Below are 13709 nucleotides of genomic sequence, written 5' to 3'. Positions count from 1 at the left end.
TGGAGACTGACACAGGGGCAGCTGTATCGTGTTAGACACAGTCTACAAAATGACACTAACACCTACCACTTCAGCCAGCACACATTGTATTAAAGACTTAACACAGGTTAATCTGCTGTGTGTGAGAGGCATCACTGAGGTCACAGTTCAGTTCAATAGACAAGGTGAAAAGCTGCCCAGTAACGTTGTGAAAGTAGACTATCCAATCACTACAGGGACGTTCACGGGTGGATCAAATAACATGAGTGGTCATCAGTGTGTACAAAGACACATGGAAACACAGGCCTAGCCACCATCTTAAAGAAACATGGAGGAGTATTTCATGCAGAGCAGGGTTGCATGAAATACATAACAGTGAAGCTTGGCATTAAGCCTGACAGCAAACCAAAGTTTCTGAAAGTACGGCCCGTACCTTATCCTATCAGACCAAAAGTCGAGGCTGACTTGGACACTAGTTAAGAACAAAGTACTGGAGCCGGTCAAGGTGACTGAATGGGCCACACCCATCTGCCAGTCCTAAAGACGGATGGTCGAATCAGGATATGTGGAGACTTAGTCAAATCAAACTTTATTTGCCACATGCGCCAAATACAACAAGTGTAGACTTTACCGTGAAATGCTAACAGTCAGTCACAGTATCCACACATCGACAATCTTTCAGCAGGTTTAGCTGTGGGTCACAACCCTACTAACAGATACCCGTAGATGCAAAGTCAAAGGAGCTGCTGACCGTCTTCAGGAGCTGTCGTCTATCGTATGTAATCACAAGTGTGCCAGCGCTGTTCCGGAGGGCGATGGACCAGATCTTGAGTGGATTGCCAGGAGTACAATGCTACCTGGATGACATCCTCGTTACTGGGAAAGACGGAGAGGACCATCTCCAGAACCTTTACAGATATTGCTAGTTCGTGAAAATGTGCATCAGCAGTTGAACGCCTCGGACCTTCACAAGGCTCCGTCTGAGGTCAAGGCTATCTTGGATGCCCCAGATCCTCAGCCATCTGCGTTCTTTCCTGGGGTTATTGAATTACTACGGACGCTTAGCCACTGCATCCATTACATTACATTGGACAGAACAAGGAAGCATTCCTGAAAACCAAGGAAACACTACTCAAACGAGGCACTGACACTTTGACCAGTCAATGCACATCCAACTAGTTTGTGATGCCAGTCCCTATGGTGTCGTGTCCCATATTATGCCTTCCGGGGGAAGAGAAGCCGATCGCATTTGCATCGAGGACATTGAACAAAGCAGAAAGTAACAACGCAGAGATGAAACGAGAAGCCCTAGGCATCGTTTTTGGAGTGAGTAAGTTTCACCAGTATCTGTACGGGAGGAAGTTCACCCTTCTAACAAATCATCGTCTGTTGACAAGAAACTTAAATAGTTTTATCTAATTTCTACCAGCACATTAAATGTGCAACCAGAGGGGGAAAAAAAGCTCTTGACCATGTTTACTCCACACACAGAGATGCATAAATCTTTCCCTCGCCCTCCATTTGGCTAATCTGACCATAATTCTATCCTCCTGATTCCTGCTTACAAGCGAAAACTAAAAACAGGAAGTACCAGTGACTCGCTCAATACAGATGTGGTCAGATGACGTTGATGCTAAGCTACAGGACTGTTTTGCAGCACAGACTGGAATATGTTCTGGGATTCATCCAATGGCTTTGAGGAGTTACACCACCTCAGTCACCAGCTTCATCAATAAGTGAATTGACGACGTCGTCCCAACAGCGGCCGTATGTACATATCCCAACCAGAAGCCATGGGTTACAGGCAACATCCGCACTGAGCTAAAAGGCTAGAGCTGCCGCTTTCAAGGAGTGGGACACTAATCCGGACTGTTATAAGAAATCCTGCTATGCCCTCAGACGAACCATCAAAACAGGCAAAGCATCAATACAGGACTAAGATTGACTCCTACTACACCGGCTCTGATGCTCGTCGGATGTAGCAGGGCTTGAAAACTATTACGGACTATAAAAGGGAAACCCAGCCATGAGCTGCCCAGTGACGCAAGCCTACCAGACGGGCTTAATGCCTTTTTATGCTCGCTTCGAGGCAAGCAACACTGAAGCATGCATGAGAGCGACAGTTGTTCCGGACGACTGTGTGATCACGCTCTCCATAGCCGATCTGAGAAAGACCTTTAAACAGGTCAACATTCACAAAGCCGAGGGGCCAAACGGATTACCAGGATGTGTATTCAAAGCATACACAGACCGACTGGCAAGTGTCTTCACTGACATTTTCAACCTCTCCCTGACCAAGTCTGTAATACCTACATGTTTCAAAAAGACCATAGTCCCTGTGCCCAAGAAATCGAAGTTAACCTGCCTAAATGATTACCGCACAGTAGCATTCACGTCGGTAGCCATGAAGTGCTTTGAAAGGCTGGTCATGGCTCACAACACCATCATGCCGAATACCCTGGTAAGGGTAGGCAAAAACACATCTGCCACGCTGATCCTCAATACTGGGGCCCCTCAGGGGTGCATGCTTAGTCCCCTCCTGTACTCCCTGTTCACCCACGACTCCAACACAATCATTAAGTTTGCTGACGACACAACAGGCCTGATCACCGACAACAATGAGGCAGCCTATAGGGAGGAGGTCAGAGACCTGGAAATGTGGTTCAAAGACAACAACCTCTCACTCAATGCAAGCAAGAAAAAGGAGATTATCGTGGACTACAGGAAAAGGAGGACCGATAACACCCCCATTCTCATCGACAGGGCTGTACTGGAGCAGGTTGAGAGCTTCAAGTTCCTTGGTGTCCACAACAAACTATCATGGTCCAAAACACACCATGACAGTTGTGAAGAGGGAAGGACAAAGCCTATTCCCCCTCAGGAGACTGAAATTATTTGGCATGGGTTCCCAGATCCTCAAAAAGTTCTACAGCTACACCATCGAGAGCATCCTGACCGGTTGCATCACCGCCTGGTATGGCAACTGCTTGGCATCACACCGTAAGGCGCTACAGAGGATAGTGTGTACGGCCCAGTACATCACTGGGGCCAAGCTTCCTGCCATCCAGGACCTGTATACTAGGCTGTGTCAGAGGAAAACCCCCCCAAAAAAATTGTCAAAAAACTGCAGTCACCAAAGTCATAGACTGTTCTCTCTGCTACCGCACGGCAAGCGGTAGCAGAGCACCAAGTCTAGGACAAAAAGGCTCCTTAACAGCTTCTACCCTCAAGCCATAAGACTGCTGAACAATTAATCAAATGGCCACCAAGACTATTTACACTGATCCCCCCCATTGTTTTTACACTGCTGCTACTTGCTGTTTAGTATCTATGTATAGTCACTTTATACATTTCCTGGACTAACCTGTACCCACACATTGACTCGATACCAGTACCCCTTGTACTGGTATCATAGCCTCGTTATAGTTATTTTCTTGTGTTACTTTAAGATTTTATTACTTTTGTTTACTTGGTAAATATTTTCTTAACTCTATTTTTTTAACTGCATTGTTGGTTAAGGGCTTGTAAGTCAGCATTTCACGGTAAGGTCTACACCTGTTGTATGTTCGGCGCATGTGACAAATACAATTTGTCACATACTAGGATTCTGTCACTTGCAGCCAGCAGAAAACAAAAAGGTGGGGTTTGTTATCGTCAGCACACACCTACGACATCAAGTACCACAAGTCAGAACTGAACTGCAACGCAGATGGACTTTCCAGGTAACCACTATCTGTGGTCAAACCAGAGTCACAAATAAAAAATACAATAGTGACGAGGAAGAAAATACACAGTGAAAAATATAAACATGGTTACATACAGAGAGTACCAGGCAACACCTTGGTTACATACAGAGAGGACCAGGCAACACCATGGTTACATACAGAGAGGACCAGGCAACACCATGGTTACATACAGAGAGGACCAGGCAACACCATGGTTACATACAGAGAGGACCAGGCAACACCATGGTTACATACAGAGAGGACCAGGCAACACCATGGTTACATACAGAGAGGACCAGGCAACACCATGGTTACATACAGAGAGGACCAGGCAACACCATGGTTACATACAGAGAGGACCAGGCAACACCATGGTTACATACAGAGAGGACCAGGCAACACCATGGTTACATACAGAGAGGACCAGGCAACACCATGGTTACATACAGAGAGGACCAGGCAACACCATGGTTACATACAGAGAGGACCAGGCAACACCATGGTTACATACAGAGAGGACCAGGCAACACCATGGTTACATACAGAGAGGACCAGGTAATAACGTGGTTATAGACAGAGGACCAGTACAGAATCAATGTGTAGGGGTAGGAGGTAGTTGAGGTATCTGTGTATATATACACACACATAAAGTGACTAGGCAGCAGGATAGATAAGACAGTAGCAGCAACGCATGTGGTGAGTATGAAAGTGTGTGTGTGGAGTCACTATACATGTGTGTGTGCACGGGGTAGAGTCCAGTGTGTTGGGTAGAGTCCAGTGTGTGTTAGTATAGAGTCAGTGCAAGAGAGTTAGTGCTAAAAAGGGTCAATGCAGGTAGTCCTGGTAGCCATTTGATTAGCTAATTAGCAGTCTAGTTTAGCAGTCTTATGGCTTGGGGGGTAGAGCTGTTCAGGGTCCTGTTGGTTCCAGACTTGGTGCATCGGTACAGCTTGCCGTGAGGTAGCAGAGAGAACAGTATGACTTGGGTGGCTGGAGTCTGACCATTTCTAGGGCCTTCCTCTGACACCGCTTGGTATAGAGGTTCTGGATGGCAGGAAGCTCGGCCCCAGAGATTTACTGGGACATAATCACCACCCTGTGTAGTGCCTTACAGCTGACATTCCAGCCTTTCTTTCCTCTCCAATTTCGTGATATCTAATTGGTAATTACAGTCTTGTCCCATCGCGGCAACTCCTGTACGGACTCGGGAGAGGCGAAGGTCGAGAGCCATGCATCCTCCGAAACACGACCCCGCCAAGCCGCACTGCTTCTTGACACAATGCACATCCATGTTACCTATGAATATTCCAGATTGGTATTTTAAACAATATGACAAATTAACTAAATACTTTTTGTGGAAAAAAAAAAAAAACAGGATTAATATGAAGAAGATGTGCTCACCAAGGGATGTAAGAGGCTTGGCTTCACCAGATGTTACATTGTACCATTTATGATTTTAAATGGCTAAATTGGCAAATCATTGGGGCAAAAGGGATGCTGGCTTGGATTGGATAACAATAGAATGGGAACAAAGTTATCCTTTCACCCCTGTTGATACTCTGCAACATAGTCTTACAGAGGAGAGGTCTGTTGAAACTCACAACCCAATTTTATTATACTCAAGAGGTGTGGAGAACAGTACACTAGATATGTGGAATTTCACATTGTGCACAATCCTAGACTACGGATAGGAAATAAGATTGTGTACTGGAAACAGTGGCTAATGAAAGGAATTCATACTAAAGGTGATCTGTACAATGAAGATGTTTTAATGTCATACTCAGATTTGGTAAAAAAATATATATTTTTGAGACAAGGGACATTTCGGGAAAAATGTACAATTGAGAATGTTTGTTAACTGGCTATCAACAACATCCAGGAAAGAACACAGTAGCTGAGTATTTGGAATTACCCAAACGTAAAGCAGCCATTTTATACTCAATATTTAGTCATCAGCAGGGTAAAGACTAAAAACCTCAGAACAATATGGCAAATTGACCTTAAGTGTGAAATTGAGGATGACACCTGGTTGAAGATCTTGTCCAGCTCAAGGAGGAACATAAGGGAAGCCAGGAGGAAACTTACTCAATATAAAAAGACACTACATAAGTTTTATAGGACCCCAACAACGCTTCAGATGGGACTGACCAACAACTCTGTGTTGGAAATGCCAAAAAGACACTGGGACATTATTCCACGCAATATGGGAATGTACATTAGTGCTACCTTTCTGGATGGATGTTTTGAAATATCTGGAGGAATGGTTGGGGTTAACAAGTCCAGTTTCACTGAGAATATGTCTCGTGGGCGATAGAACAGAGTTATCTAATGTAACAAATGAGGAATTTGCACTGATCACTGTTGGTGTCGTTATAGCAGCTAGAGTTATCCTTAGAATCTAGACGGGTCATGGCCACTCCTACTCTGAGTTGTCATGTGTCTAAGACTGGGAGGTGATGACTGGAGCTTGTGAACCCATTTGGTACTGTACTGTTGCTTGTGAACCCATTTGGTTCTGTACTGGAGCTTGTGAACCCATTTGGTTCTGTACTGTTGCTTGCGAACCCATTTGGTTCTGTACTGTTGCTTGCGAACCCATTTGGTTCTGTACTGTTGCTTGTGAACCCATTTGGTTCTGTACTGGAGCTTGTGAACCCATTTGGTTCTGTACTGGAGCTTGTGAACCCATTTGGTTCTGTACTGGAGCTTGTGAACCCATTTGGTTCTATACTGGAGCTTGTGAACCCATTTAGTTCTGTACTGGAGCTTGTGAGATAATATTACACGGTGTATATGTGCTATGTCTGGATGTCACGTACAATGTTTTATTTGTGGAAAGAAATGACAATAACAAAAAATATGACTAACCTACCATAAATTACTGTATTCCATACTTCCTGATTTGCATATTAAGTGCCCAATTCGCATAATACCGCATTTTAATGTATCATTTTTACTTTTATTTGAATATGTGTTCTACATCAGCCCTGAAAATGTCATAACAATATGACCACCCTATCTTGAGATATTGGACAAAACGTGTTGAATTTAAGAAGCTAGACCGGTGATTTGGCGCCTGCAGCACTCCAGGACCGGGAGTGCTGTAGGCACTTCATGTTTTTGATTTAACCAAAACTGGAAGACCAGGTGTGTTGAATTTCTGCAATCACTTAACTGATCAATTAGCTCAGTTGGTCAGGGCTGCGTTCAGTACATCACAACGTAATATAACGTTTAATTGAGTGGAAACTATGCTTTACTGAATAACCAGATAAAAAACGGAGAGGTTGGGTAGTGAATTCCAAATGAACCGCTGCCCTTTAAAAACGTCACTCATTGCTTCAAACCACAGCACACCCACCAAATGTACAGTATCTCAAAATATGTTCAAGAACGTTTGGGGAAAATGTGTTGTTCAGTACAAACCGTTCCGCAACGTAGCAAACTTTCAAGCGAACTGTACGCACCCCTGGTGTGGTGCCTAGTTAGAACAAAATCATGACGTATCTGCGGCACGGAAGGAACAGGGTTGCCTAGCCCTGGACTAGGGATTAACATTGACCTGTCTGAAACCTTGTCTAACAGTTTGAAAATAAGATCTCAGCAATGGAAAAATTCTATCCACATGAAAGAAAATTGTGTGTTCATGACAAGCTTCTCTATAACATGGAATACAAAAGTACAACACCCTAACATTGGGGTTCTGCCGCAGAGTATCATGGGTATTGCTGTGTTGTAGATATTTCATTCTAGATATCACATTCTATAGAAGTGGTTGAACTGCACTCTAAAAATTCAGGGTTCAACAAGGGTCCTTCTAAGATCCTCAAAGTTCTTTTGAAGAACCTTAAAAAGGTTCTCTGCACTGAAAATTGCCATTAAAAAGGTTCTTCCAAGAACCCCATAGGAGGTGGGATTCATCGAGGAACCTCGTTAGCTGGTGTTTTTTTTTGCAGGAACCTAACTGCCCAACAAAAATTTACATTGACAGCAGGTGCAGTCACTTAACTGAAATTTTTTTTAATATCTCAATTTAAGGTAATGTGTATCCCTGATATGATTTAAATCAATATTGTTTTGTGGTGATCTCTTTCATATTTGTGCTAATCTTTCTAAAAACAGTCAAATGGACACAATTCAATGGATATCAATCAACAAAGAGTTAAGAATATGATGAAGGCTAGCTGTATTTGGTGCAGATGACTGAACTGCTCACTTTTGTGTCTGTAGGTATACAGACGAGGAGGCATACTAAGGTATGTCCATTGGTATGCTATGCAGATCACATTTACCATCCTCCTTCCTTACCTCTTCAATTAATATCCCATAGTCCTCTACATTATGGACAAGTATGTGTATGAAAACCCATTATCAAAACAGTTTCACATTCACCACAAAAACCAAGGTATGAATACTGTTGTGTGCATGTTTCATTAAACATCTGTATAATTACTCTCTTTTTTTTTTGAATTGACAGACTTCACCTTCCCTACACCTCTGATGAATATAAACAGGAAACCTGTTCAATTAACATGCACTGCAAAAATCATTCTGACTATGGATACGGAGAACATCAACACATTGACATCAAACACGGTCGAGGATATACCCATTAGACTTGAGGCTCTACTGGGAGTTTACCTCATTATTGTGATTGTTTTATTCTGCTTTGCCACTAAAATCATAATAAAAACGGAGAACTAAAATATGGTGTTGTAGGTATTATTAATAATAACTATAATAGGAGGCGGGGGGTGGGGGGTAGTTAACCCCAAAAGGTTCTTCGAGGATCCATTAAAAGGGGTTATTTGTAGAGCTTATAGGTGTTCCCCCATTTGAAGAACCCCCAAAGGATACTCCAGGAACCTTTTAATTTGTGAGTGTGATTCTGGTCTCATCACTATTTAAATAGTTATAAAGACATGGTCCCGAAATCCACGAGACAAAAATACAGTATAAACATTTCCAGTATTGTTTAATACTTTTCTTGTCCAACTAAACACCGTATAGTCCAATGAGCGGTTTCAACACAACTAGAGGAAAAAGTTGACTAAATGAAAACAATACAGTACCAGAGTCTGTCTCCAACGTGATGGTCGCTCTGTTTGTCCACAACCAGAAGTGCACCACTACCGCGACAACACACGGAACTAGAAGCAAGACTAGGCTTCGCATGGACGGATCGCTCGGTGGAGACTCCACCGGTGAACGAGAAGGCTATAAACTGGGTCCGGTAGTGGTGTGTTGTTATCTGTGTGTAGCATAAAACGGTATGTGCCTCCTGAACATTTCTGTGCTAAATGTCTCATGTCTACCTCGCTCCTGTTCTGATGACGATGGTCATTCAACCAATGGAAGTGCAGACGTCGTACCGCTATGTTTTCTGGGATATGAAGTACTGTAGTCATTACACCACAGGCCGCTAAAACAAAAAAATATTTGTGCAACTGGGAGCTGCCCTGTTATCTTATTTTATCATTGAGATTTCAACATACAGTAGTAGGATATTACTGATCTTTAAGCAATGCTAGTATTGTTACATGTATATACAGTACCAGTCAAAAGTTTGGACACAGCTACTCATTCCAGGGTTTTTCTTTATTTTTACTATTTTATACATTGTAGAATAATAGTTAAGACATCAATACTATGAAATAACACATATGAAATCATGTATTAACCAAAACAAGTGTTAAACAAATCAAAATATATTTTAGATTCTTCAAAGCAGCCACCCTTTGCACACTCTCTTGGCATTCTCTCAACCAGCTTCACCTGGAATGCTTTTCCAACAGTCTTGAAGGAGTTCCCACATATGCTGAGCACTTGTTGGCTGCTTTTCCTTCACTCTGCGGTCCAACTCAATTGGGTTGAGGTTGGGTGATTGTGGAGGCCAGGTCATCTGATGCAGCACTCCATCACTCTCCTTGGTCAAATAACCTTTACACAGCCTGGAGGTGTGTTTTGGGTCATTGTCCTGTTGAAAAACAAATGATAGTCCCACTAAGCCCAAACCAGATGGGATGGCCTATCGCTGCAGAATGCTGTGGTAGCCATGCTGGTTAAGTGTGCCTTGAATTCTAAATAAATCACAAAGAGGGTCACCAGCAAAGCATCCCCACACCATCACACCCCCTCCTCCATGCTTCACGTTGGGAACCACACATGTGGAGATCATCCGTTCACCTACTCCCAAAGCGTACTCTCACAAAGACACGGCGGTTGGAACCAAATATCTCAAATTTGGACTCATCAGACCAAGGACAGATTTCCACAAGTTTAATGTCCATTGCTCATGTTTCTTGTCCCAAGCAAGTCTCTTCTTCTTATTAGTGTCCTTTAGTGGTTTCTTTGCAGCATTTTGACCATGAAGGCCTGATTCACACAGTCTCCTCTGAACAGTTGATGTTGAGATGTGTCTGTTACTTGAACTCTGCAATCTGAGGTGCATTTAACTCTAATAAACTTATCCTCTGCAGCAGAGGTAACTCTGGGTCTTCCTTTCCTGTGGCGGTCCTCATGAGAACCAGTTTCATCATAGTGCTCGATGGTTTTTGCAACTGCACTTGAAGTAACGTTCAAAGTTCTTGACATTTTCCGCATTGACTGACCTTCATGTATTGAAGTAATGATGGACTGTCATTTCTCTTTGCTTATTTGAGCTGTTCTTGCCATAATATTGAGTTGGTCTTTTACCAAATTGGGCTGTCTTCTGTATACCATCCAGACCTTGTCACAACACAACTGATTGGCTCAAACGCATTCCACAAATTAACATTTAACAAGGCACACCTGTTAATTGAAATGTATTCCAGGTGACTACCTCATGAAGTTGGTTGAGAGAATGCCACAAGTGTGCAAAGCTGTCATCAAGCAAAGGTTGGCTACTTTGAAGAATCTCAAATCTCAAATATATTTTGATTTGTTTAACACTTTTTTTGGTTACTACATTGATTCCATATGTGTTATTTCATAGGTTTATGTTTTCACTATTCTACAATGTAGAAAATAGTAAAAATAAAGAAAAACCCTTGAATGTGTAGGTGTGTCCAGACTTTTGACTGGTACTGTGCATGAATTTAAATAATAAAATATATTATAGAAAAAGGGACCACAGACCACTTGGGTTGCAATTTCCTTTAATTCATGTTGATCCAGCTAGAGGGTTAATACAAAGCCTGCAATTAATTCATACATTTTATTTTTAAAATAAGTAATTCCATTGATTTGTACAGCTGCGCGTCTACACAACCTTAAGTAAAGCAACCAAATCTCTACACAATATGTGCATTAAGTAAAGCACCCATAATCTATACATTGTTGGATCCCAAATGGCACTCGATTCCCTTTATAGTCCTCTGTTTTTGACCAGGGCCCATAGGGAATAAGGTGCATTTTGACCAGGGCCCATAGGGAATAAGGTGCCATTTTGGAACAAAGACATTAAAATAGGCAATATTTCCCATCATAAGATTCCTCAGTCAGAAATAAATCCGTGCAAAGTTCATGTTTGAGACATGAAATCCATGTTTGTGTCCCAAATGGCACCCTATTCCCTTTATAGTGCACTATTTTGACCAGGGCCCATAGGGCACGACATAGGGCTCTGGGTCTAAAGTAGTGCACTATTGTAGGGAATAGGGTGCCATTTGGGACATAGCCCATGTTTCATGTTCAAATTTGGCACCACCCTTTAACTGAGGTCTGTTGGATTAGAGACCCTGAAGAGTTCACACAAACACAACTAAAGTCTGAGTTAAGTCCAATATCTGGTTTCAGTGACAGTTCTAGGACAGTTCAAGGAATTGTGTAGCTTGGGTACCAAAGAGTGGCAGGATGGTACAAACAGACTGGTACGCAGGCTAGGAAAGATGTATGATACCTAATGAGGAAACACTAGGCTACTACTGTAAAGTACCAAGAACAACGACAAAAAAAAAACAGGGTTGCAAAATTCCGGTAACTTTCCAAAAATTCCCAGATTTTCCTGAAATCCTTGTGAAGTCTGTATTTGCTGCTTATTCCCTCCTACTTTTGTGAATTTTACAACCAGGACTTCTGGAAAATGTGAGAATTTTGAAAAAATTATTCAAATTTTGCAAGTCTAAACAAAAACGTTTTAATTTGATTATTTGCAGAATGTAAAGCTTTGAAGCAGATGAAACCTTTTTACAAAATGTTAAAGTTTTGAAGCAAATGAAACTTTTTACAGAATGTTAAAGTTTTGAAGCAGATGAAACCTTTTTACAGAATGTTAAAGTTTTGAAGCAGATAAAACCTGAACCATAAAAAGGGATCATATAACATGTAAACAGACCCTTATATTCGTTTTTGTTAAAAAATACTCAGGAGTATCAATCACACATTTTATAAATGGTTTAAACCTAAGTATCATACAATCTCCAAATCAGTAGCACTACACACCATGATGTTGTCATTGTCAGTGCTGTGCCACATATATATTACAATAATAATAATAAACACAACTAATAATAAGAATATTTTTTTATTTGTTTTTGTAAAAATGTGCTAAATAGGTATCTACCACCACAAACAGGAAATGTTTTGACACATTGTGCTTTTTGAAAAAAAAATAAAAGCCTTTGGGTTGACAGTGTCGTAGAGAATAGGCCTCCTACATCCATTGATGACTTACACACTGATTGACTGTACTGCACACTCTGGCTAAGTCCCAAATGGCACCCTATTCCCTATATAGTGCACTTATTTTGACCAGAGCCCTGGTAGTGCACTAATATAGGAAATAGGGGGCCATTTCGGATGCACCCTCTAAAATACTTCCACCCTGTCGGCAAACGAGGAGACTGTCAGACATTTCCGGTAACCTTCCCAAAATTCCCAGGTTTTCCCGAAATCCCAGTTGTAAGATTCCCGAAATCAGCAGGAAATCTGGAATCCTAGTGAAGTTACCGTAATTGAACAATACTAGACCTGGATGGAGCACAGAGAAACATGCAGGCCTTGGGTTGGTTGGCTGTATGGTATGAAGACTTGCCATTCATTCACTCACTCAGGACAGAACAGGCAACATATAGATAGGAAAAAGAAACAGGCTCAGGAAACAAATGAAGTGGTTTATAATAAAACAAAGGAATAAACAACATAGAAAAGTGATGTCAAAATAGTAAAGTTCAATATATCAGACGGCTTTGGGCAAAATGTTTATGTTCTGCAGTTAAAGCAGGATAGACTGGTTTGGCATCAGATTGATGTAGGATAGATTAAAGAGGACCTAGTACAGAGCCCTGAGAGACACCAGTAATGAGACATTAAAGAGGACCTAGTACAGAGCCCTGGGGGACACCAGTAATGAGATATTAGAGGACCTAATACAGAGCCCTGGGGGACACCAGTAGTGAGACATTAAATAGGACCTAGTACAGAACCCTGGGGGAAACCAGTAGTGAGACACTAAAGAGGACCTAGTACAGAGCCCTGGGGGACACCAGTAATGAGATATTAGAGGACCTAGTACAGAGCCCTGGGGGACACCAGTAGTGAGACATTAACCTGTTAGGGCTAGGGGGCAGTATTGACACGGCTGGATAAAAAACATACCCGATTTAATCTGGTTACCACTCCTACCCAGTAACGAGAATATGCATATACTTATTACATATGGATAGAAAACACCCTAAATTTTCTAAAACTGTTTGAATGGTGTCTGTGAGTATAACAGAACTCAAATGGCAGGTCAAAACCTGAGAGATTCCTTTACAGGAAGTGGCCTGTCTGACCATTTGTTGAACTTCTTTTCCATCTCTATCATTTACTAAGGATCTCTGCTCTAACGTGACACTTCCCACGTCTTCCATAGGCTCTCAGAGCCCGGGAAAAAACAGAATGTCGTCATTCCAGCCCCAGGCTGAAACACATTATCGCCTTTCTCAAGTGGCCCATCAAGAGACACTAGCTTATGCGCGTGACCCCGACCGCCCCCGCCTTTGGGATTTTTTCCTCTGTTTGCCGAAAAGGAGATTCCCT

At 42.1% G+C, this 13709-nt stretch overlaps 1 protein-coding gene and 1 long non-coding RNA gene across 2 annotated transcripts in view; both read right to left on the bottom strand.

The window, feature by feature from the left end:
- The window catches only part of b3galnt2 (beta-1,3-N-acetylgalactosaminyltransferase 2), a 28537-nt gene extending 19497 nt beyond the window's left edge, over positions 1 to 9040 (bottom strand). The window contains exon 1 of the mRNA XM_014157917.2: positions 8777 to 9040. Coding sequence (XP_014013392.1) covers positions 8777 to 8879 — 103 coding nt within the window. The 5' untranslated portion in view covers positions 8880 to 9040. The remainder of the gene's footprint in view (positions 1 to 8776) is intronic.
- Positions 9041 to 10826: 1786 nt separating this feature from the next.
- LOC106578769 (uncharacterized) lies at positions 10827 to 13258 on the bottom strand. The gene is made up of 2 exons (XR_001322516.1): positions 13194 to 13258; positions 10827 to 13051 (listed from the first exon to the last, which is right to left on the bottom strand). It is a non-coding gene; the product is annotated as an uncharacterized lncRNA (long non-coding RNA).
- Positions 13259 to 13709: the final 451 nt, after the last annotated feature.

This window comes from Salmo salar, chromosome ssa19 (assembly GCF_905237065.1).
Source record: "Salmo salar chromosome ssa19, Ssal_v3.1, whole genome shotgun sequence".
NCBI lineage: Eukaryota > Metazoa > Chordata > Actinopteri > Salmoniformes > Salmonidae > Salmo > Salmo salar.
This window is presented reverse-complemented; position numbering and strand designations above follow the sequence as displayed.